Genomic DNA, 25,037 nt, shown 5'->3' with positions numbered 1-25,037 from the left:
CATGGCAGCATGCAGGCAGATATGGTGCTGGAGAGGGAGCTGAGAGTCCTACATGTGGGCTCACAGGCATCAGAAAAAGAATTGTGTGCCACTAGGGCTGATTTGAGCTTCTGAGACCTCAAAGACCTCCCTCTAGGGATGCACTTCCTCCAACAAGGCCACACCCACTCCAGCGAAGCCACACCTCCCAATACTGCTACTCCCTTTGGATCTAACAAACACAGAAGTCTACAGAGGCCATTCCTTTCTTCCTTTATTTTTTTTTTGTTTCGTTTTGTTTTGTTTTCTGAAACAAGGTTTCTCTGTGTAGCCTTGGCTGTCCTTGACTTGCTTTGTAGACCAGGCTGGCCTGGAACTCACAGAGATCACTGCCACTGCCTCCCCTAGTGCTGGGATTACAGGCGTGTACCTGGTTTATAGAGGCCATTTAATTCAAAGCACGACATCAAGTTTATTGTAGCTGGCTTCCTGCTGTTTTGGTTTCCGGGTAGCTTTTCTTCCATGTGTAGGGAACTTAAAGAATTTATAAACTGCTTGAAGATATCTCAGAAATGGCTGACAACGTTTGGTGGACCTATACCATGTACGTCAGCCCCTCTTTACTTCCCATGACACAAACTGGTTGGCTTCGTTTTTGCTTCCTGAATTTTGACTTCCTCCTCTCTTGCTCGTCCCTTCTCTTTATTGTGAAGGAACCTTCAACAGCTCATTCCCATTTTCTGTATTGCCCCTTTTAGGCATTCTCTTCCCCTGGACCGTATTCCTTGGCTACATTTGCAAGGTGTATGAGTACAGTGGCCATGCCAAGTAGTACGATGACTTGAAAACATGGCCCAGAGGCTGTATAATATAAGAAATAAGTCACCGATCCTTAATAAGGAAAGGCCCACATTCCATGAGAATGAGGGAGCGCAAGGTCTTGAATGACCTTGTTCTCTGTCAATTAGTTCATTTTCCCATGAGACCTTCAGTGAAGTTACAGTAAAACTGTGGAACAGTAGCTGCTTATGTTTAGAGACACAGTAGAAAAATAAGACAAGAATTCATAGCTATCCATCGGGTTCTTCCTGTCCAAATTCATCCCTTAAAAGACTATGCTGCTAGATGATAGTAACAAATGGCTAGAAGTATATACTTACCAAGACTAAATTTCAAAATATAGAAAATCTAAAGAGATGCTGTAATTCATAACAAGAGTATACAATTTACCAAGAAACTTCCACACAAAAAAAACTCTGGTCAGAAGCTTCCTTGGTAAATTCTACTTATCATTTTGAAAAACAAAACAAAACAAAACAAAACAAAAAAAACAAATTAATCAAATCAAAAAACAAAAAGCAAACACCAATGTCTTCTTCCAGAAAAGTTGAAGAATGGGGAATAAGTCCTAAATTGTCTGTGAGTTCTACAATACCTTGATAATAAAACCAAATAAAGACACTTAGAATAAAATAGGACTGCAGATGACAATCCCTTAGAAATACTGATTTTGAAAAAAAAAAATAGAAAAGAAAACTATCATAGAACTAAATTTAAAAGCCATGTTAAAACAACAACACTTTATGACCAAGTAGGGTTTATTCCAAGCATGGAAAATTAGTAAACAAGGTAACAGCGCTGAGCGGACAGAAGCTGAAGAGCAAATCTGAGAGCTTGAGCTCAATGCCCAGATCTCAATGGAAGGAGAGAATCCATTCCTACAAACTGACCCCAGCTTCCACAAAAGTACAGGGCGCACACACACAATACAGTTTAAAAAGGTTAAACCTGTTAAATGATTATCTGTGTGTTTGTGTGGGCTGCTTGTATGTTAACACAGATGCCTGTAGAGATCAGGAGATAAGGTCAGATCCCCCAAGCTGGGACACTGTTGTAAATAAGTGTTGTGTTGGGCTAAATAACATTTATAATTAGCCCTATGGTTATTACGACAGTATTATTTAATCCACTCTCTCAATCAAAAGACACAGACACCTGTTATATTTTATGATTGCCTTATAATACTTTGGACTGGGCAGATAATTCCATCTACACTGTCTCAATAAACTTCCCAGCCTGAACCCCATGCCATCCTTCTCAAGTGTTCCTATCTGGGATATCTTCATAATCTTATAAGTACGTGCTTACAATTTTCATCTTGGTGTTTCTTTTCATGCCATTCTTGTAGTTCTTTCTCCAAGCCAATGTGGTTCCTCCTCCACATTAACCCATTTTGGTGTCCTCCTTTCTCCTCTCTTCCTGTCTCTCTGTTTTGTTCCTGTGATTCTCTGTTCTCAAAAGCCTGGGAACCTTAGCCCTGCCCATCTTTCTCTGCCCTGCTCAGGTAGAGAGGCCTTTTATATGAAGCAATGAGGAATACACATTCCTCAGGTTTACACAACAAGGATAGGTATATCCAGGCAGTAACCAGATCTTGAGGGCCAGTAATTAGCATCAAAATACAAGCATCAGACCAACCCCCAACATTGGGGTAACAGATAGCTCGGGGCCACTGACATGGGAGCTGAGAACAGAACTCAGGTCCTCCATAAGAATACTATGCACTTTTAACCAGTGAGCTGTATCTCCAGCCTCATCAACAAACATTTTTTTCAGAAGTTATCAAATCAAAATTAATCAGTGTAATACAATATTATCCTAGCAACAGAATAAGGGAAGGTAGGAATATGCTCTTAGCTGATGTGGAAAAAGCACAAGGGAGGGAAAAAAAAAACAACTAAAAACAACAACTTCATCTCTTTCACTGCCCTCAACAAAGCAGGAAGCCTCAGCATTAGTAGACCCATTCTAAACTGACAGACTAAGAAAAGAAGGCGGCAAAGATGCTGGCCTCTACCTCTACTCACTGAAGCACTGGATAGCACCAGAGCAGTTCACAGACACAATGAAAGGAAGAGGGAAAAAAAATGTGTGTTCTCAGACAACATGACCTTCACGGGAGAGAAAAAAAAAATCACACCAGAACTACTCGATGAGTTCATCAGTGTTTCACTATGTAAAACATACACAAATAGCCCACTAGGCTTCTAGACTGTAAGAACAAACAATCTGAAAAAAAGTAATATTTAGGACAGCATCAAAGGAATAAAACACTGAAGACTGAGCTCAACAAAGGACACCTACATATTGAGAGCTACAAAATAATAATAATAATAACAATAATAATAATAATAATGCAAGAAGTTAAAGAAAAAACAGCTGAATGTCGTGGACTGAAAAATGCTGTTAAGATGTTCTTGCTAGGCCAGGTGATCTCCAGAGCCAAAATGATCTCTCAAAATCCTCACGCTTCTTTCAAAAGAAATGGGAAAGCCACTTTGAAATTCACACAAATGCCAAAGAATCTCAAGCAGCTAAAATGATCTTGCTAAGAACAAAGTCAGAAGTCCTCCATGTTCTGATTTCAAAGTCTAGCACAAAGCTGTTGTCATAAAAACAGTGTGGTACTGGTACAAAGAATGATGGACAGCTGAAATGAAACAGTATAGTATCATAACAAATTCACACATGTGGTCAAACAATCTTTAACAAAGGCGGTAAGAACATTCAGGGAGGGAAAGAAACATTTCTATTTGAACAATTAGCATTGAGAAAAAATGTAAAACATAAAGTTAGATTTTTACTTTGTTATATGCCCAAAAAATGAGCTCAAAATGTACTGAAGATCACAAAGTAAAACTAAAATTTTAAACTCCTAGTAGAAAATATCTATGGACAGCTTCATGACATATAACATGAGGCAGCAATAAAAGTAGATGAATTTGTTTCTGCTAAAATTTCAGACTTTTGGACATCAAAGAAGACAATGGAGTCACAAGGAAGATACTGGAAAAAGCATTTGGAAATCATAAAATCATAAATAATGAGGGGTTATTTCAGTAATTTTATTTTGTTATGTAACAAAATACCAGAGTCTATGTAACACAATCTTTAAAGGTCTGTTTTGCTCATATTTCTGGAGTTCATGGGACAAACATGTGCTTGGCTCTGGCAAGGGTCTGGTTACAAACAACTTTATGGCAAGAGTGTATGAATGAGGAAAGTGGCAGGCACATGTCCTGACAGGCTGGAGAGCTGCAGGGCCAGTTCTCAACAATATCCCTCAGGAAGGAAATAAAGTCCCTTTGATGAAGCACCCTGAATAACCCAATCTCTTCCCACCTCTGAAATAAAAAAAACACACTGAGGGCCCAGCTTCAAATAGGGACATTTAGAGACAATAACACAGCAAGGATGAGTATGAAAAATATATGAAGAACTCGTATACCTCAGCAACATAGAAAGTGCATGGATAGAAAGCATACAGATAGCCTATAACTCACACAGAAGGATGCTCAATATTATGAATCACTAGGAAAATGCAAATCAAAATCACCACATCACAGTTAGTTATACTTGTTATTACTGAAGGGGGAGACACCACACACACACACCACAAAATAAATGATAGCAAGGGTGCTGACTCACTGTGGTTTATTTACAATAACGCAAAGGTGGAAAGAATTCAAATGTGCTTTGGTGAATGAATACATAAAAAATGTGGTGTCTGCATACAATGAAACTCTGACTTAAAAAAGAATGAAATTCTGACACAAAGTACAATGTGAGCAAACTTTGAAAACATGCTAAGTGAAAGAAGCTAACAGCAGAAAGAAAAATATAGTGTGCTCCAATTATATGAAGACCTTGAGCAGGTCAGAGGCAAAGAGAACTGGGGCTTTGCTCTGGTGTTATCAGCAGCCAATGGTGGTAGAATGAGCTTGCAAACAGTGATGTTAGTAGAATACTAATACATCTTTATATTTATCTACCATCTTTCTATAGTCTGTTCACCAGTCTATTGATCTTGTATCTCTCATCTATCTATCATTTAACTATTTATTATTTACCTATCTAACATGTCTATTTATCATCTATCTATCTATCTATCTATCTATCTATCTATCTATCTATCCCATCTGTCTGTCTATCATTTGCCCACCTTTCTTTCTCTGGATAGAAGAATCTTCTGTCTGGTCTGAAATATAATCCCCATCTTTCTTAAATCTTTTGAGTCAGAGAACACAGTGTCTCTTGTAGTGGCAAACCTAAAGTGTCATGTGTTTGTGTGGCTGTATCAGTTGAGCATAGTTGTGGGCATAGAGAAAACATGCTGCTTATATCCATTTTGGAGAAAGACCAACTTTTGTATGAGGTATCTCCTGGATTGGCATTAATGTTTGTGTTAATTATTTTAGTCATAGTTCCCTGAATTCATTTACTGACTATAGAAAAGGTTTAAGAAAAAGAAAAAGGGATGGAAAGAGATGTGTATTATATCAATGAGAAATAAAACTCCTTTCCCCTCAAAAAAAAAAAAAAAAAAGGGCTATTAGACATAAGATACAAGGCTCAGTCACCCTCTCATTAACCTCTAAAAACGAGTCTTTCAGGCCAGGCTTGAAGATGTTTCCTCTCTAAGTGGTACCATGCAGCCTAAAAGTTAATTGTTATTCTTATCAAAGAATGACCCACATTAACACTTCTCTGGGGTCATTAGCATATTTATAAAAAAGTGGGGCGAAGGAGTGAGTATTCTCCTCTCTGTGGCTCTTTGTGATGCATAGCTATGGAGCAAAGTCTTCAGAAGAAAAAAAGAGTAATGTTATTAACCAATATTTCAACTCCTCTATAAATATCAAAATGCCTGCATGCATCCCAGCCTCAAGCATGGAGACTGCTGATTGGATTTTAATTACAGCAAGATACAAGGCAGTTTGGGGTCACTACATTTCTTTCTTGATGCAAACAGCCTTAAACCCTTAAACTGGTTAACAAAGGCCATGGGCTGAGGACCAGGGTCAGAGAAGCATGCCTTCATTTAAGTACCCACAGATCAGTGATGGAAGCAGAGCCTGCTCCTCCCTCAGGATGGCTTCTTTCTGTTTTCCACTTTGACAAGAGGGGATAGTGTAACATTCTTGGAAACAACGGCTCCAAAGACTGTGAGTGTAGGGTGGGCTCAGCAGTTCAGTTGCTACTAAAATGCTCTTAGATTTATGGTTGTGAGCCTAGCCTTTAACGGCTGAGCCATCTCTCCAGCCCCTGAAATGCTTTCTGTGACCTGGTATGTGTGCTGTGTACGCATCACACACTCATGCATGTGTGACCTATGTGTATAAATACACATGTGCGATTTTGACAGGTAGGTTAGACACACACATATCTACATGGTGTGAAGACTTAAACTCCTGCCTTAAAAATCAGTTTTTAGATGCTAATAAAAGAGTTACTTGGTAAGGTACGAGGGTTTGGATCCCAAGTATTCACATAAAAACCACGACGAATAGCAACAACAAACAACAGCTTATGGTCTGTGCCTGTAGCTGTAGCACTGAAGAATCAGACACAGGGTCATTGGGGCTTGCTGGCCAACCTGTCTAGCTGAATGGTTAGCTCAGGTTCAGCGAGAGATACTGTCTCAAAGAAGGGGGAGCATGATGGGGGCGGCTCAGTGAGTAAAGGCATTTGCCGCTCAAGCTTGGCTACATGAGATTGACCTCCATAGCCCTCATAAGCAGCAGGTTGTGGTGGCACACAGCTCTGTACTGCCAAGGAAAGATAGGGAGAGGACAGAGGAGAGACTTGGAGAGTAGCTCACAGGTCACCTAGCCTGGAGAACGCTGTGTGGTGGCAGAAAAGAGATTCCTTGCCTCAATATGTGCGAGATAAGTGTTTACACTCAAAACATGACTTCTGGCCTCAACACACGCTCTTTGAAGCCTTTCTATGTCCTTTCTCACTCCACCTGCCCCTTACATTCATAAACACACATACACACTAATTACCATGCTTTACGTCAAGAGTGTCGAGAAGACTCTGAGTTCTACCTTTGACCTCCAGAGTACATATGTCTTCAACTTATGTGTAGATACACGCACACATAGTCACGCCTAGGCTTATATAATGTCAGCCCCATAGCTTTCTATTTATTTCACTTGTTGGGGGAAAAAAAAACATTTAATTTTATTTTGAAGCAAAATAAAAGTGGATTGTGTTCTTAGCTCTAAGTGCTATACTGTTAGGCTTGCAGAGGCACAGGCAGGTGGAACTTTTGTGTTAGATGTTGAATTGCTAAATGGGAGCAAGCATTTCTCATAAACTTTGAGGGCCAGATGAGTTTCAGGGCTTACATAGTTTGTTGCAAATGATAGTATCAAAAATTTCAAAGTGTCTTTGAAAGAACACTTCTTATATATTCATATAAGCTATTTTTATTCCATTTATTGGTGTGTGAGGCTCAGATTCTCCTCCCAAGGTCTATTGGCATGGAGGAAGCTAAGTACAGACACCAGGAAGTGCCCACCTGGTTTCTCTAAGTTTTAAAGCAGCTATTTGCATAAAGACAGGAGAAGAACCAGAGATGAAAACCCTCAGCCGTGGATACTGGGGGAGAATGGCACGCTGGGCAGTGCCTCATTGCAGCAGTGAGGTCCTGACAACTGTGCTAACAACTGTGAACCAGACAGGGGTCAACACTCTCCTACAAAACCCGTAAGCTTCCAGCAACAGATTTCCTTCCTGGAGACATTGCTATGACTCATTCAGTTATGAATGTGTTCTTCTTGCTGGAGAATCAGAGACAGTAACATTGCTATAAAGACAGAATTTTTTTTTTTTTTGTCTTCTGTGACTCAAAGGGGAAGATGAAGATGGCCGGATTGAATGTTCAGCATCATGAATAAACTCAGGAGTATGTAAGCATGCTCCCTTCCATGTTTGATCCTCTGTTTTGGAAAAGAAACAGAATCCCTCACATCAGGTTCTTGGGTGGTTATATTCACATGGAATATAGTGGTCACTTAAACACGGGTGCCCCAGGTAAGCTTGCGCTCAGCACAAAGTTCACGCTGAGCTGTGTGTCTCAGAGCCTTAAGGCATCTGAAAACCCACTTTCTGCTCCCTTCCAAATTCACTCTCCTGTCATTGGAAAAGCATGGGTGTTCCGGGCCTGGAGGGACGAATCAGTGGCTAAAGTGAGCTGGCTGCTTTTCTAGCGGACGTGGGTGTGGCGCTCTGCACCCACCTCAGATGGCTCACAGCCACCTTTAACTCTGTTTCTCAGAGATGAAACTCATGACAGCACGAACTAACACATACACATAAACCAGTAAACACACTTTTTTCTGAAGAGATGGTCGAATATCAGTGGGAAAAGTACTGTATTTTACAGTGGCTTTTCCGCTGACAGTAAAAGTGTATTGTTCTAGAATGAGCCTTAAAATGCATCAACAGTGTTAACGAAGTAGGTGGAAAGCGCAAGGGGAACAAGTGGCAGACAGATTTGGGGGTCCTCATCCGCAACCAGGCGGGCCCTAAAACTCAAGTCCCCTCCTGCCCTGTCAGCCACACGTAGAGTACACTCTCTGCTCCCCTTCCACTCAGAGCACACTGCCAGGTGCACAGTGACAATGGCACGCCACCCAAGCAAGCTGGCTGCTGCCCGATGTGAGACAGGGAAAAGGCAGCAGGACTCAGGCCATCATGGGTAGGAAGGCTCAGGGGGTGAGGATGTGTCCCCTGCAAAAATGAAGACCTTCAAAAGTAGGGCGTGGGTGTGCCAGTCGGAAAATCCGCAGCTTCCCAGCCACCAACCAGAACCCGTGTCAATGAAGTAAGGCAGGAGCGATAGGGGTGCTCCCGCACATGCATGCTTATTTACAAACAAGCAAATAAATTCTAACTAATGGAAAGTTGCCTACACCCAGGCCACTCCAGCAACCAGGCTTGTTTTATCCATTTGTTGAAAGGCAGCGCAGACATTTTAGTCAGCACTCACTGTTTGCTTTTCTGCCAAAAGAAAGAAAGCTTAAAGGAAGCCACACTTGGGACATTCATCCCCCTGCCTCCAGTTTGTATATTATCATCATTGAGGTGGAAGCCCCTCCAATCGCATCATTACACATGCTTTGATGACAGAGCAGTCAAGCCCTCAAAAGGGAGCATGGACTTTGACAAAACAGCAACCCTTTCACTTTGAGACTTCAACTCATACACAAATCTTGGTGTGTTCTGGATCTCTTCTCAACCCATTTTCTTATTTGTAAATTGTAGCTAAGAGAGTATACGACAAAGATTTGATGCAAACCTTTAGCTACTAGGCCGACCTGAAATCTTTCACTTTATAAAGTGTGGCTGACAGTGTCCTCATTCCCTAAGACATTACTGGGCACTGTTTTATGTCACTTAAATTTGGAAAACAATGTCTAGTTTACTCAGCTAACAGTATTAACTACCGGAGTTTTGAACTCTCACATAAATGGAACCTGCAGCCATCATCCATTTAGGAATGAGGCATGTGGTTCTCAGAAGAGAAATGAAGAGAATGGAGAAAAGGTTCACAGTCTGGGCAGTGGATCAGTCGCTTATTGCTTTTCTCATTGCTATGACAAAGGACGTAATAAAACAACCTGAGTTAGGAAGGGTGACAGTAGCTCACAGCTGAGGACTCATTTCCTTGTGGTGGGGTAGGTCTGGTCCAGGAGCATGGGGACACGCTGCCTCTGTAGTTACGAGAGGAGTGGGTTCTGTGCTCAGCTGGCTTCCTTCTGCTTTCTCTTTTATTCAGTTTAGGATTCCAGCACATGAGACTGTGCGGCCCATATTCAGCCTGGGGTTTTCCTCCCACCTTAAAGCTCCTTGAAAATGCCCTCAGAACTGCTGCCCAAGCTGTGTCTCCTAAGTGGCTTCAAATCCAGCCAAGCTGAACCGTAACAGACAGTTCATGATTCGCAGATTTGATGACGCAACCCTGAAGTGTGTGAAAGAGCTGGCCTCACGAGGTGACATCTCCACACACAGTCCTGTTTACACCAGATACTGGAAATCTCTGATAGGTCATCCTCTTCTAACTGCCTTTCAACAAAGCTGGAGAAACAACCTTTAAAGCGCACCACTGGCTGCGCCTCTGCGGGCCAGCTTTTGAGGAAAAAGCTCTGAAACTGTTTGCTGACATGGGTCATCGGCCTGCAGTGTCAGCTTCTCTAGGCTGAATACTGTGGAGGTGATGCCCACCTGGAAGGATCCTGGTGTAGTAGCCAGAGCAGCACTGGTGGTCGGGCCGTGCTGCGTGGATCCGGCCCCCACAACAAACTCCGGTGGAATTGGGAAGGAACGCGATGTATTTCTCTTCACAGCAGTGGTAGCCAGGCTGAGGGTCATACAGAAGCCCGGCACAGCAAACCTGAAAGTGTGGGACTGGTTTTAAAGAAATATTTTACAAACAAACAATTTTACATTTAAAAACAAATATATTGTCCTGATAAGAATACTGTATCTCACCAGGCGTCATGGCACATCCCTGAAATCCCACCACTTGGGGAGGCAGAGGCAGGCGAATCTCTGTGAGTTCAAGGACGGGCTGGTCTACAAAAAAGTCCAGGATATCCATGCTGCACAGAGAAACCCTATCTTGAAAAAAACAATAACAAAAACAAAGAAACAAAAAAGAACACTGTATCTTGTGGACTATAATTATTTTTTCAAGAGGCTCTGAAAGGTGACCATATTACCTGCAGTTATAAATCATTCAAATTCCATGTCAGCTGATACAATGAAGCTTTCCTTTCTCTAAGCTTTGCTTTATGTTATAACATTACATAAAGGTAAATGACCTTGAGACTGCCAATCCTTCCCATACAAAGGTACTTTACACTGTAAGCAAGCCATTTCTTCATTTTACAAATCTTTAACAATTGCTTAACTTGAAAACACTACACCAATGCAAACTACTCCTCACTCATGCTTTTTGTTAAATAAATTGAAATTTTCTTATAATGTATATGATCATTTATTTATGGACCCACTCTTCCAATAAGGCTCTCTTTCTCCCTCTCCCCTCTTTGTATATGTGCACACGTATGTCTATATGCATATATACATACCTATGAAAACATATATCACAGACTACTACAATACAAAAATAAATTTATATGGAAATTAATTTTGAAAAGTCCTTTTAACTCTGTGTTTTTGCCAGGAGCTAGCTGCAGAAAAATGATATGCTTGAACAATCAAATAGGTATTTGTATCTTTATGCTATATATAAAACAAATCAAACTCCGAATAGCAGCTGGAAAACAGCCTCAGAACTTGTACTTGGCATGAGTTACTTCAGTTAGACAGATACTTCTGTGGCAGTCAAAATCAACATTTTTTAAAAAAAAAATTTTTTATCAAGCACTTTCCATTTTCCTCTGGGTGATGCCTCCATGCTGGGAGTGAGTTCAGAAAAATGACTAAGAACACAGCATCGGAGTCTTCCTCAGCCCTGCTCGCTTGGTCTCTGCTTCACAAAGTTACCTCAGAGCAAAGGAAACAACCCTAATCCAGCCACCCAGGCAGCTTTCCTAAACAAACAGTGAGAAGTATTTTTGTTGGATTTAGTTGTCGGCAATGAGTATTTAAGCAAAAATTGGATGACTCTCCTTTCAAAGCCACATTCTGCACAGGAAATACGTGAAGCCGTGCTGAGAGAAGGCTTTAAAAACGTCATCAAAACACTCAACATCAACTCTCTGCATAAAAATACCAGAAAAGATACATTTGTTTTTCTAAGTTATCCATTTTAACTAGCAGATACTTTATAAAAATCTTTCTATCATGACCTTTCCATGTACATATGCACATTCATGTATTTAACACACACACACACTTAAAGCACAATAATTTTAGAGATATAAAAATTGTAAGGTTGCCAAGTGGCTGGCTTTATGTGTCACTTACATAGTAACCACTGCTAAGGTAGTGGCAGCCATAATAATTTGTATTTCGATCCACGTTGCTTCAGAAACTCACTTTATTAATTACGGAGCTCCCTTCCAGTGAATCTTATGGATTTAGGAGGAGTCTTAGTCATTGAACGTGCAATGCTACTGATAAATAGGACATTATTTCATTAGATGAAATCTTACCTCCAAACGAAGTAGTTTTCTGTGTTGTTTGTCAATAAAAGCCATTTATAAAACCCTCTGTCTGGCTGTATTATTGATCTGATTCCTAAACAGCAACTAATATGAACATTAATCTACAAATGACCATAATTCTAAAATATTTCTGACAGACCAGGAGTAGTTCTATTCAAGGCAACTCCTCATAGCTCTGTGAACAAACATTTGCAGCTCAATGGACTTGTAATAATGAAAATTTCAAGCCCCTCAAGATGATAAAATTTAGGGGTCCCTTGTCAACCTAGTAAACCCACATTTCCGGGAAAGATGATGATAAATGGGAAGGCTAAAATGCTCATGAGGTCAACAGGGCTTTGATAGGAATACTTCCTTCTCTATGGAGTCTCATAGCATAACATGAAAGCATCTATCATTATGAAGCATGGAGTAGGGAGCCTGGGCTCTCCATGCTGTGTAAAAGGATCTACCTTAGTTCCTGGAGAATAGCAAGTGTGCCCACAGACATTTTCAGAGTGTTGGCACTTGACCGCTTTGCAGAGCTTATCACTGGGTTTCTCTGTTAACTCTTGGGTTTCAGGGCATGGGAGCCATGTTTTCCGCAAGAGGTCATATCCGAGAATGATGCCATTTGGATTTCCTGGTGTCTTCCAATCTATTTGAATGGATCTGCAATAGATAAAAATCATACATATACATGTAAATACATGTATATATATATATACATGTATTTATATATATATGCACTCGTGTGTGTTATGTGACCCGTTTCAAAACTACATAATATGCAGAACCACTTCCAGCTAGATTCAATACCATCAAAGAGACAACACTTAACACAACTACTATAAATCTTATTCACACACTCTTCCAGGTTGGTCAAAAGGCTTTATTTCATGAGCTGTTCTCTAAAGAGTGGGAGGAGGAGGGACTAACACCTTAATACACGCTGCTGCATCTGCTGAGAGATATGTGCATTCACATACATGAGTGCCACTTAGCATGCTGTAAGACTCAATCCAAGCTGCTTTAGTTTGAGGAGATTAATCATGGTGGGTGTCTGGTGGTCTCTCAGAGGCAAGAAGTGAATGTCCCTATGAGGAATCAAGCGAACCCACTGGACATCAGGTTTGCTGAGGAAAAGCACAAGGAAGAATCCTTGGTAAACACATCAAAAACTGGAATATGGCAGACATGAGTTCCTCCTTATATACCCTCTCCTCCACAAAACCAAAGACAGATGACATGACATTTGGCAGGCCCAAGGTTTATCTCGAAGACGAGTGTGAAATTATAGGCGATGTGGGCTTTCTGGACTTGGCTGTCACCTTCTGCCTTCTTCAGTAATGTCTTCAGTAATGTCTGCCTGTGGTGGTCTGAGAAAGCCCATAGGAGTCACAAAGAGCACCACAGAATCTGGGGTCTCTGAGACAGTGTCCTCCCTTAGCTCTGTGTGGATCTTACTGTATAGATCGTTATAGGTGGCTCTTACACTGGCAGCCAAAGTCGATTCCCAAACTGAGAAAACTCTCAACATCACCAATTTCCTCCCAATGGTCTCTGACATTTCTTTGCATTTGAACCACAGATAGCTAGATTTATTTCTTCAGTAACTCTCTAGATCAGATATGGTTTGTGGTCAGAAATCTAAGAATTGGAGGTTCCCATAACTAACGCCCTTACAGAAAGCATCTGATTTTAAAATTTGATTAGCCATTTCACGTTAGACACGGGAATACTTTGTGAGGCTGGCTTACGAGTGTGTAACAAGTGACCAAAGCTTCCTGCTTCTCGGTAGGTTAACATTCCATTTGCTGTGATGAACGAGCTGCCACAGAAAAGAAAACCAAAATGCCCTGGTGGCTCATGTCTGTAATCCTGGCACCCAGGAAGTTGAGCTGGGGGACAGACATCAGTTCCAGGCCAGTCTAGGTTTTCTCAAAACACAAAACAAACAAACAAAAAGATCAGTGTTCAAGTGAACACGAAAGGATACGCTCGGGTTCTATGGACACTCCATGCCCACACATCCGCAATAGGCAGAGCAGAGAGCAGGTGAAAGTTGGAAAGTATGTTCCCGCGACATGGCACTGAGTCTTCATCCCTTCTCTGTGAAATGTAAGCATGACTACTCGAGCCGTCATCACTGTTCCTGAGAACCGCGTGGAATTCGGACACGAACTGCGGTTCCCCTTGTGCTGTCCTGGAGTCTCTGGCTGGACGTTTAACCAGTCACAAACAGCTGTAGCGTGCTTTTCACACAGCGTTCCTGTAGCACACGCACCAAAGCAGGGCAAACGCACGTGAGTCTGGGCCATGGCTCACGCCGTTGTTTATAATTTGATTGTGTTTGTGGTGGGGGCATGTGAACCACAGCACACATGTGGACATCAGGGGACACCTTTTCTCCATTCACCGTGTGGAGGTCCTGGGCATCAAACTTAGGTCTTCAGGCTTGGCAGCAAGTGTTCTTACCCACCAAACCACTTTAGGTCTTAGCCATAAAATTCCCCAATAGCTTACACTGAACATTAATTTTTAGTCACTGTGCAAACTAATACTTTGAATTTTTTTTATTATTTCATTTTGGATCTGATCAGGATACTCAATGACATCAGTTTCAGAAATTCAATTAGGCACAAACATTTACCTGAGAAAGCAGCAGTCCAGATGAGCCTTGACACTTTAATAGACTGATGAAATTATCCTTTCATTTTCTGGAGGGCACATACGCAGCACAGACTGCAGAGGCCGCACGGGGGAAACTACTGCCACCGCGAGAGGGCCGTTTCTGAGGCCAGCACAGCCGTTGCCATTTTTCCATGGACACCAACTTTCAAATCAACTCTGCCTTCTGCCGGCACCATATCCATATTCACGGCATAAGTGAACTGCAGCGGTGGCTGCGCTCTGTGTGCGCAAGCACGTGTGTGCATGTGTGTGAGAGGCCAGAGGTCAACCTCAGGTGTTCTTCCTCAGGAGAGTCTTCATTTCTAGACACGGTATGTTGCTGGACCCGAGGCTCACTGAGTGGCAAGGCTGGCCGGCCAGTGAGCCCATGGCCACCATGCCTGGCTCTTTCTGAGGCTCCAGTGATACAGCTCATGTCCTCATGCTCATGCAGTAAGAGCTTTGCCAGCTGAGCTGCCACCTCGCCACACAAGACCCCATTAAAGTGACAGACAAGGGCCCGACAGGGCGGCGAAGGAGATGCACACTGCCTTCAACAGTCTCTGATGGGAGCCGCTATGGGCGCACACATGAGAGAACGAGTCTGAGAGTCCAGGTGGACGTGCCGCTACAACTGTCATTCGATAATGAAATTATTGTTCTAGTTCTGCTGTGCTGCATAATAACGTGTCTACCCCCAGAGAAGCCGTCGCTGCTGATAAACACGGGGGCTAGAAAGCACTGGGAACACGATTTCTTATCGCCACCTTTACACAGGCAGAGCTGAAACCCTGTGAGTCAGGGTGCTCTATGACGGAGGTTCGCAGCAACACTTTATTACTGTATTCTAATATTTCACCACCATTTGTCAAAATATCTTATTTGAGCCACAGGGGAACAACTCATATGTTTCAAGACCTCAGACTAAACTGCGCCAGATTAAAAACCTCTTGGATTTCTGGTGCTTCTAAGAGAGGCCTTAAATAAACATGGGCATTTTTGCCACTTACTCATGCGGCATTCACACTCCTCGTTAATATTCTAGACTGTGTTATCAAAATGGTGAGAATTCTTTAAATATAAAACTAAATGCATGCATTTTGACAAAATGTTAACTTTTGATTTTGAATCAAATCATTAAACATTTGACTAACCCATTGGGGTGTTTATTAAGAACTGTAATAAATAAAAAAAAAAGAAAAAGACAAATAAAACACACATACATACTATGTGAATTCTGAAATAACAAAGTCAAATATTTTCACATTAACAAAGGCTATCATGTTCTGGACACCCAAAGAAGGCATTGTGGGGCTCGGGGGTGTGACCATAAACAGATTGTTGTGAAGACAGAGGAGAGTCTGTGAAGGATCAACACCAACACGGGAGAAACGAGAGCACGGTAGAATCCACTCAGTGAGAAGACAGCAGCTAGCAACGGGACTGCCTTGGTGAGTGAGGTCACAGATAGTGGTCACAAGACACAAGTTGTATGTACGAAGAGTGTCACGTGGTCCTTCGAACACCACACAGGGCGCGGGGAGAGCGAGCCGGGGTAACTGACTGCACAGCATCATTACTTTGAAAACCAAGTAGACCCTTTAGAGCCGACAGCCTGGCTGAACAGAATGGATGCAGCCGGGAAGGGCAAGGAGTGTGAGTGTGTATCAGTACTGTGACACAGGAAGAGGCTTGTTTCTCCACTTAGGGATTTCATTTTTGCTCTGGAGGGAATTGCCAGGGCAATTGTTTGAGAGTTCCTTTAAAGGCAACATCAGGTTCTGAAAAGTTCTTAGGACGCACCAGCCCATCACCCTAAGCAATCCAAATAAACAGAACTGGGGTTTTCAAAGCCTAAATGTGAGTGAATAGTTACTAAATACCTAATGCAAAGCATCAGTGCATCTTCATCACTGTAAGAGACAGACAATGTCCCTTTGCTCATTACACTTACATTTCGCTGGAGGGAGATGAGCATAAACAACATGTGACTGACTAACACCTCAAGATGTGGTCTGAAGAGCTCTGAGTCTTCAGGGCAGTCCCACAAAAGGTGAGGGAAGCAAAGTAAGGGAGTCACCACATGATCTAGATTGCAAGTTATCCATGTGGGTGACTTGTGGAAAAGGAGGTCAAAGACTCCAGTAGCCCTGGGGTGCACTGGCAGGTTGGGATGGAGCGTGCCAACTGTGCAGGATTTTACAGGCTAAGAAAATAAGTCTGGATTTGGCTTCGAGTGTGTTAGAAAACCATTGGAAGTTTCTGAGCCAAGATAGGAAAGGTGAGTTATTTACCTAATAACTCACATTTCCTAGGTTCTGGAAACAGGCTCCAAGTACATCATGCAGAGAAATTGGCAGTCCTTGCTTCTCATGGTTTGTGTTGAAGTATGGAAGTATCTAAGCCTGACCTGCTTCTTCTGGAGTGAAGTGTGGCTAGGAGGTCCTGGGGCTGTCTGGCAGAGGACTCTGGCCTGGCAACTTATTATTGAAACTGATGTTTGCCTCTCAGTTAGAGCATGCTGCTGACCAGAGACAGAGTGCATGGCTTTGCACTGATGAGCAAGAGTAGACAACAAAGTTAAGTTTATCATGATAGAGATGAGAACGTTCCATGAGCCAAGTCGCTGACTGGCAAGATGCAAGGCAAGACTATCTCAAATGAACTTAACCTGGTCTTGTGGGCTGATATGGCACGTGCAGGCATGCATGCATGTGTGTGTGTGTGTGTGTGTGTTTCATCTTTGGGACCCCAGCCATTTGCAGTAGAGATCATCACATATGTTAAGGAATTTGGGAACTCTCTTGGGGACTTTTCAAGGGAAACATATACTTGCTCAAGGGAGCTTCATCTGATACCGGAGGTATATGATGGCTGATGATGGTAGCCAATGAGCGATGAGGGGAGGAAACTAGTGAGGGGATAAAGACTAGTGGGTAGCAAAGAGCAAGGAGGAGGGGAATGCTGGCGATGATCAGACAATTAGGGCTGGGCTTATGAAACCATGGAAGCTTTAAGAGCTTAATTTTCTGCTAGCTATGGAAAAAGTTGTGTATCAGTTGATCACGAAGATTAATTACCAAAATGAGACTCATAACTAGAAATAATTTGAGAGTTATAAGATGACAATAGTTGAGACTGTAAGGGGGTAGAGAGAAGTTCGCTCCTCTCTAAATCTCACTGAATTTGGACAGCTTATGAACTGGTTCCATAAACCGAAATAGGGAATGCACATACAGATGATAGCAGTGACACAAAGAACAACACATACAAGAATGGGGCCCACGAGCGACTCAACTGAAGTGAATGCTTAATGAACTTGGCATTAAAAGGAGCCAAATCAGGCCTGTCATGTGGCTGAGCCGATGAAGGCTCTTACCATCAACCTGGCTTGTATCTGACCTCTAGAACTCACATGTTAGAGGAGCAAACTGGTTCTAGCAAGTTGTGATTTGACCTTCACGTGTGTGCGGTGGCCCGTGCCCACTCAGCCTCCCCCACACAAACAAACTAAAAACAGTTTGAAAAGGAGCTTAAGTGGAGTTATCCACCAATGGGTGCAATGCTCCTCCCCGGCACACAGGCTAACAGGAGTCCAGTGCCAAATACAGGTTGCTCTTATTTCCCCTCTAGAACTTGGTGATGAGCTTACTGCTGAAGACACCACACACTTGAGTCACAGAAAATGCAGAGGTCAAGCTGGCAGCGAGCTGGCAGTATCAGTCTTCCAGCTTTCATACTTCTGGAAGGTTCTATGGGAAAAGCCTGATCAACAGTCTTGCCCAGCTCTTAACTCTGTGAGCTACAATAACCAGCCTGAAAAGATATACTCGCTGGTGCAATTATGGCACCAACATTTTGAGAGTAACTAGCCAATCACTTTCTGATTGGATTTGAAGTCTATTCCACAAGAATGAACTGTTAATTGTGCTAAAAATGGGTAACTAGCTAGGTCAGAGGATTTGGGAAGAACCTAAAACTATCATTCTGCTAAATGTATACTAATAAACAGATTCCTAAGTCCTTATGTTCACACTCATAGATCAGTGCCTCTCTCAGGCCTCAACAGAGAAGCTTCTTTTTGAAGTTGATGGTGATGAATACCAAGATCCATGTGTGGTCAGCATAAAGAGAATAAGACAACTATGGCATGCTTAACTCTAAATGAGACATCTATCTAAGGCTTAAAGATCAGCCCAGAGAAAGGGGTAAGAAGCTTATAGGACCCAGAAGTTGTGAATAAATGTCTGTAGATAAATATTATTTGTTGGACGTGACAAGGCCATGGTACATTTTACCTCACAGTGGCTGTGACTGTGTACACAAGACCTGTACAGGATGAAGCCTACCAAAATCCAAGCAAAGATAAGAGGGATGCTCATGAAATCCTCTTCCTAACTGAGAAGCTGTTGGCAGTTCTTGGATGTTGGGGAAGGCGAGGTAGAGGAAGATTTCTTCAGAGATGATTCCCCTGAAAGGCACCAATGCTCCATAAGGTGCCCATGGACATACAGGCAACCCTATCTAGATTCTGTGGGTTTTCAAGAAGAGAGAGACCATAATTTTTGGAAGAAATAGTGGAGAAGATAGGGGAGCAATTGGAGGGGAAGAAATAGGGGGTGGAATGGCTCAAAAAACATGTGCATGCATGAAACTCAACATATGAACTTTTTCTATGTGGAGTAGGGGTGCATTCACAGGAACAGGTGACCAGAATGTTAAGAATTAACTTTTGGTTCCAGGTTGCAGAAGTGACATTACAAGAGAAAACTGATAGGCAATTGGAAATATAAGCATAGTTTAGGAAGCAAGTAGGGTCAGAGACCATTGAGGCATCATGACCTAATGCTGAGAATGTTTACATTTTCCGAATAGGGAGCACAGCTTTCTGATGATGGCACCCAGAATTAATGAGTGTGCCTGCAAAGGGACCCAGAAATTGGTTTCAGAGAGCTAGGAAGAAGGAGAACCCCAGGCGCTGATAAAGAAGGAAGAAGAGATGGATGTACAAAGGCCACCTCTGTGACTGAGCTGTCTCTGTGGAGACCAGAGGTGGAGAAGTCAGTGGGAGTTTGGGAAGATGAAGGGGGCACACACACCAACGTTAAGGGGATGGAGCTTCAAGAGTTAGTTTCGAAAGCCACTGTGCTCAGCAGACACTGAGTTCTGTACCACAGACAAGAGCCTCTTTGTGAAGAGCCTTCCCCATACTTAAAGATACCAACAGAAATTCCAGGCCAAACTAAAACTAACTCCCAATTGTCTATATTAGCAAGTCAGGGAGTTTGGAACAGCAATTCTCAACCTGTGGATCACAACCCCTTTGGCAAACCTCTATCTTCCAAAATATTTACATTATGGTTCAAACAGAGGCAAAATACAGTTATGACAAAGCAGGAACAAAAATAATTTATGGTTTGGGTCACCATAACATGAGGAACTATATTAAAGGGTCACAGCATTAGGAAGGTTTAGAGGATGTGATGGAAACATAACTTAATAGACTGCATCTTATAGCCTAATATTTTCCTTATTGAAATAAATGAAAACATGAGTATGATACATATCACATATATCTTTATGAAATTATAAATTACTACCCTCCATTCAGGTTCTAAGTCAGTGAAAATTTTTTCATAGAGAAAATTTCTGATAGCTGGGTCTCTGACGCTGAACGCCATGGTATTAAAACCTAGGAGCCTTGCAGGCTTCCCGCGAACATATGGTAAAGAAAGGAGAAGCCTGTGACCTGAAAGTTCTGGCCCCTCACTCGGGACTCAGCTACGAGTTAAGGGATTTGAAAATATAATGTGACTTTTGCATGATATTAATAGTTTATCCGCCCTTTGGAAGAATCTAGCCTATCACTGTTTTTATCACAACGATTGCTGAAATGTTGCATTATAAAAATATTATGGGCACCATTCAGTATCTCCAGGCAAATTTGAAAAAAATTATTTTGTAAGGATTCCAAGGACTTTATACCTCAGACACAGCATCAGTAATTCAGCCTCAAACCAATGTGGTCTCAATTACAGGCAATAAAAGATGAGATCTGGGCTCTCTCTCAGCTTTGCCTGGAGCTCCACGCCTGGAAACCACGGGCTTTGGAAGACTGTCAGGGACAGGATAAAACCTCTTCCTTCTTTATGTTTTTTTTTTTTTTCCTCTCAGTTTTTCATTTATGGAGACAACATAAGCAAACTTCCCAGGTAGCTTGGTACCCAGTGAAGTGTCTGTTGGAGTGTCTGTCATATTTCAATCAAAGCAGGAGCCAGCCTGTTCTTCTGCCCAGCACCGTCTCTACAGTCTCAAGGACCAGAATTAATGAATTAGCTATTGATTAAATTCCACTCTAGCAAATCCACCAAGGCAAATAAATGAACTACCCAGGGCACATGTAGGCCATGGCCAGACATGTCTTGGGTATCGATCAGTAGTTAGTATTCTTTGGGGACACCAAAGCAGCTGATGATGAGATGACAAGTAGAGAAAGTGCAAGATGGAAGCAGGGCTTGTTTTTAAAGGGGCAGATCGGGAAGCTACAACAGTCTAGATGATCTTTCCGCATGCATGTGTGCCTCTGGGTTACACGGACTGTGGGGGACATGACAAGCACTTGCACTGCAGATGCTGCAGTCAAAACCCAGGCGTAAGTTAAGGTCAAAGCCAAGGATGAGTTGACGCACTCCAGGCATCTAATCAAACAGGCTCATGTGAGAGCTACATGTTAGCAGAGTATATCAAAGTTAAGTCTTGCTGACACTGCATTTTATTAAAGAATAAGCAGAAAGAGAAGGCCAATGGGAAATGCATGCTTTAGGAGGAGCCAAGTTGTTTGCAATGTTCTACAAGCGAAGTCAATCTACTCACATTTTTCTGGGCAGATTTCACATTTGATTTTTACATATTGCTAACATAAAAGACATAAAAAAACCCCAGAAACATAATTAACAAGCATTCATTGCCAAAAGTATGACAAAATTACCCAGACCATGCTTTGCACATAGGAGGCTAACTGCTTTGATACTGGTGTACCTTGATTGATGGCTTGGCAGCCTGTACTCACTCCTTGCAACCTTGCCTTTGGGAACTGGTACTCTGCCACAATGGCTCATTTTAAGAAAGAAAATATTTTACAAGCCAACATTTGGTTGTGAACGGTGTCTGTCTCTTTTTTGTTAGATCTCTGGCTGAAGGGGCAGGGAGACAAAAATAAATTGGCTAAAGGCATCACAATAAAGAAACATATGGGGGAGAGGAGCATTTTGTTCTGTCCAGCATGGAGTAAGGCTGGCACAACCTCCGTCTCCCACATGTTAGTGTAAGAAAGCTGCACACATCACTATCTGAGTACTCTGGAACATACCCATGGCAGCAACATCACGAAAGACATCAAGTCATGAAGAATGTATGTCAGAGAATGGAATTTCCATTTTTCTGTCCTTCCACATTTAACCCAAGGGCAGCCCCAGTATGAAACAGACTGTGGAAGTAAAGTCAGAAAGACTGGCAACCTTTTTCGGTCTTTTTGGGCACAGAATGCAGAGAGGGAAAATTCTGTGCAGGACAGAGTATGGGGCAAATTCCCATTCTGTTTGTTCTCTCATTTTCTTCACTCTCTTCCCCAACGATGACTTTTCTCAGAGGGAAGCACTGTAGCTGCCATGGCCAAAGAGGAATCAGAGAGACCAAGGACAGCTCATTTTTCTATCCAGAGGAACCAGAAAAAGGCCCTGTGTGGCCCAGAGAATAAACACAGGGAGGGGCAATCTTTGCTGTCTTCTTTCTTTGTGTTTGCTTTCTGCTCATTGCCTTCAAAGGAGCTTCAGTTGTGCAAACTGTGAGGATGCAGGGAGGCAAACATCCCAGAGAGAGAACATTTCAGGCTTAGGTCCAGGAAAGGAAGTGAACAAGGTTACAGAGTTGGAAAAAGATAGAACACTCCCTAATTTCAGAAAGAAAGTAACACAAATTCAGAATCAACAACCAATGGCTTGTTTGTGACTGTCACACATGAGAAAATCTTTCATCACCTCAATGTTTCTGTAACGGCCCAGCCAAGTCCTGAGTGAGCATGGGAAAGTGTGTGCGTGCCACAGAGGTAAAGAAACACCTCAGACCTTGAGGAAAATGAGCTAAGTTACTGAAAAAGAAACAGATAAATTTTAGCCTAAACCTAAACCAGTTGTTTACCGCAGACAAAAGAAAAGCTCAAGTATAGCAGTTCTTGTGTTTAACACCGGATGTACAAGCCAAACAGGAAAGAAAAGCAAAGCCAGCTCCACCAAAATTTAAGTCTTCTGTTTTGTAAAAGACACAAATATGTGAACTGAAAAGATAAATCACTGTAGCCTCACATGGAGATTCATACCTGTAATCCTAGCACTTGGGAGGCGTAGACAGTAGGATCAGGAGTTCGGGGTTTCCCTTAGTGTGATGGTTTGAAAAGGAACAGCCCCCATCGACTTACAGATTTGAATGCTTGGTCATTAGAGAGTGGTACTTGACAGGGATTAGGAGGTATGACCTTGTTGGAGGAAGTGTGTCATCAGGCGTGGGCTTTGGGTTTTCAAATGCTCAAGCCAGGCTCAGTGTCTCTCTCTTTATTCTTGATGCCTTTCAACCAGATGTAGAACTCCCAGCCACCTCTCCAGCACCATGCCTGCCTGCCTGCCTGCTTGCCGTCATGCTTCCTACCACAAGGATGATAGACTAAATCTCTGAAACTGTAGCTCAGCCCCAATTAAATTAAAGCTTTCCTTTGTGAGAACTGCTATGGCCACGGTGTCACTTTTCAGCACTAGAACACTGACTAATGCACAGCAAGTTTGAAGCCAATTGGGACCACAAAACTACATGAGATCTTGGTCTCAGGACAGAAAAAAAGCAAAACAACCCCCCCTCCAAATCACAAGACTAGCTGTAGAATGGAGAAAAACATTTGCTGCAACATATTAGGTATGAATAATTTCCAAATTTATATGTATATACATATATGAAAAACTTTACACATCTAACAAGAAAATAATGAATCCAATTGAACTAGCAATAGATTTGGAGGGACTTCCCTCAATTAGATAATTGATAAATAACACAATAAGAGATAATCAGTCTCATCAAGCATTAGGGAAATGCAAATCAGGATTACAGTAATATATCACTATATATCTACTAAGATAGCTGTAAATGAGGAGAAGAAGACCCCACATAGTGAAAACATCAGGTCTGCACCCCTCATCTCCCACTCCCCCAAAAAACACAAAACAGTTGAGAGTAGAAGCAGCAGCTGGACTTAGCCCATCTGACAGTCTCTCCTGGCTCAGCAGCCAACGGGGGTAATCTGCATACCAGTGGTGTTGTTGAAAGGGTTAGGCTAACTTTGTAACCTATATGTCCTCTAAAGCCTATAGTTTTGAGTTTTAGGTCCAGGTTAAGCTAAAGCCTCTTAGTACCTTTCCAGAGAGTGAAGGAATATGACCCTATCTGTGAGGACAGATATAAAAAAAAGGGGCAAGCAAGCAATGACCTTCCCTCAGCAAAAGAATGACCAGACCCTTGTCCTTGAGATAGCATTTCTTAGCAACAAACCTAGACTTCTTCTGAGTAGCTTTTGACCTCCAGCCAAGAGCCCGCAGCCCTAATCTTCAAGGATGAGCTAACCACCCCCACCTTAAAGTGCAGCTGCATCCACACTTGGCAGGACTGGCCAAGCTTGAGCACCTAAGACTAACTAATTATCTTACTTTATAGCTTCCTCATCCAATCCTAAATTGCCAAAACTAAAACTTCAAATTTCCCGCAATTTTTCTTTTAAAAATCTAAAGGCCTTTGTCTCCCGGTGCCACTCTTTGCTGACCAGCAGGGGTGACCCCGTTGTACAATGGTTAATAAACCTCTTGCTTTTGCAAAGAGTCTTGGTCTGGGGGAGTTTCTGGGAAGGGCGCGATTAAACTCCTGAGCTGTGAGACCCCAGGTCTTACAGTGTGACTGTGGTTCTAAAATATTTTCAATCATAAGTTTTCTGCACACATAGTTTCTGAGCTTATCAAATAATTTTCTGTGTTTATCTTGGTCCTTTTGTCCAACTTGAGAAGTGATGCACCCATCCGTACAAAGCTGCCTTGAAGTGTCAGACATTTCACAGATGGGTGACCAACGTACTTCCCCCGTGGACAACTCAAGTGCAAACCATTACTTGTTTCTTTTGGAAGATCTCATATTCTATGATATGAAAGTATTTTATGTCATGTGATTCGTTGATTTCTAGATAAAAATTAGCAGTTTCTTATGAGGAGGCATTTCTGATTGACTATTTGATTTAGAGAACAAAGCTAGAGAAAGCAGCCAAAGGTTCTGTGTTCAGGTTCTGTCTAGTCTTAATTAATAAATGATTTTACCTCTAGCCGTCATTCCTGCTAC

General features: G+C 42.2%; 1 protein-coding gene across 1 annotated transcript in view; it reads right to left on the bottom strand.

The window, feature by feature from the left end:
• Window positions 1–25,037, bottom strand: part of Ush2a (usherin) — a 653,036-nt gene that overhangs the window by 160,502 nt on the left and 467,497 nt on the right. Inside the window, exons 47-48 of the mRNA XM_060365102.1 lie at window positions 12,416–12,614; window positions 10,054–10,222 (exon numbers count right to left, since the gene is read on the bottom strand). Coding sequence (XP_060221085.1) covers window positions 10,054–10,222; window positions 12,416–12,614 — 368 coding nt within the window. The remainder of the gene's footprint in view (window positions 1–10,053; window positions 10,223–12,415; window positions 12,615–25,037) is intronic.

Source organism: Meriones unguiculatus, chromosome 11, assembly GCF_030254825.1.
Source record: "Meriones unguiculatus strain TT.TT164.6M chromosome 11, Bangor_MerUng_6.1, whole genome shotgun sequence".
Classification (NCBI taxonomy): domain Eukaryota; kingdom Metazoa; phylum Chordata; class Mammalia; order Rodentia; family Muridae; genus Meriones; species Meriones unguiculatus.
Note: the sequence above shows the minus strand (reverse complement) of the source record. Positions and strands in the feature narration are given on the sequence as shown.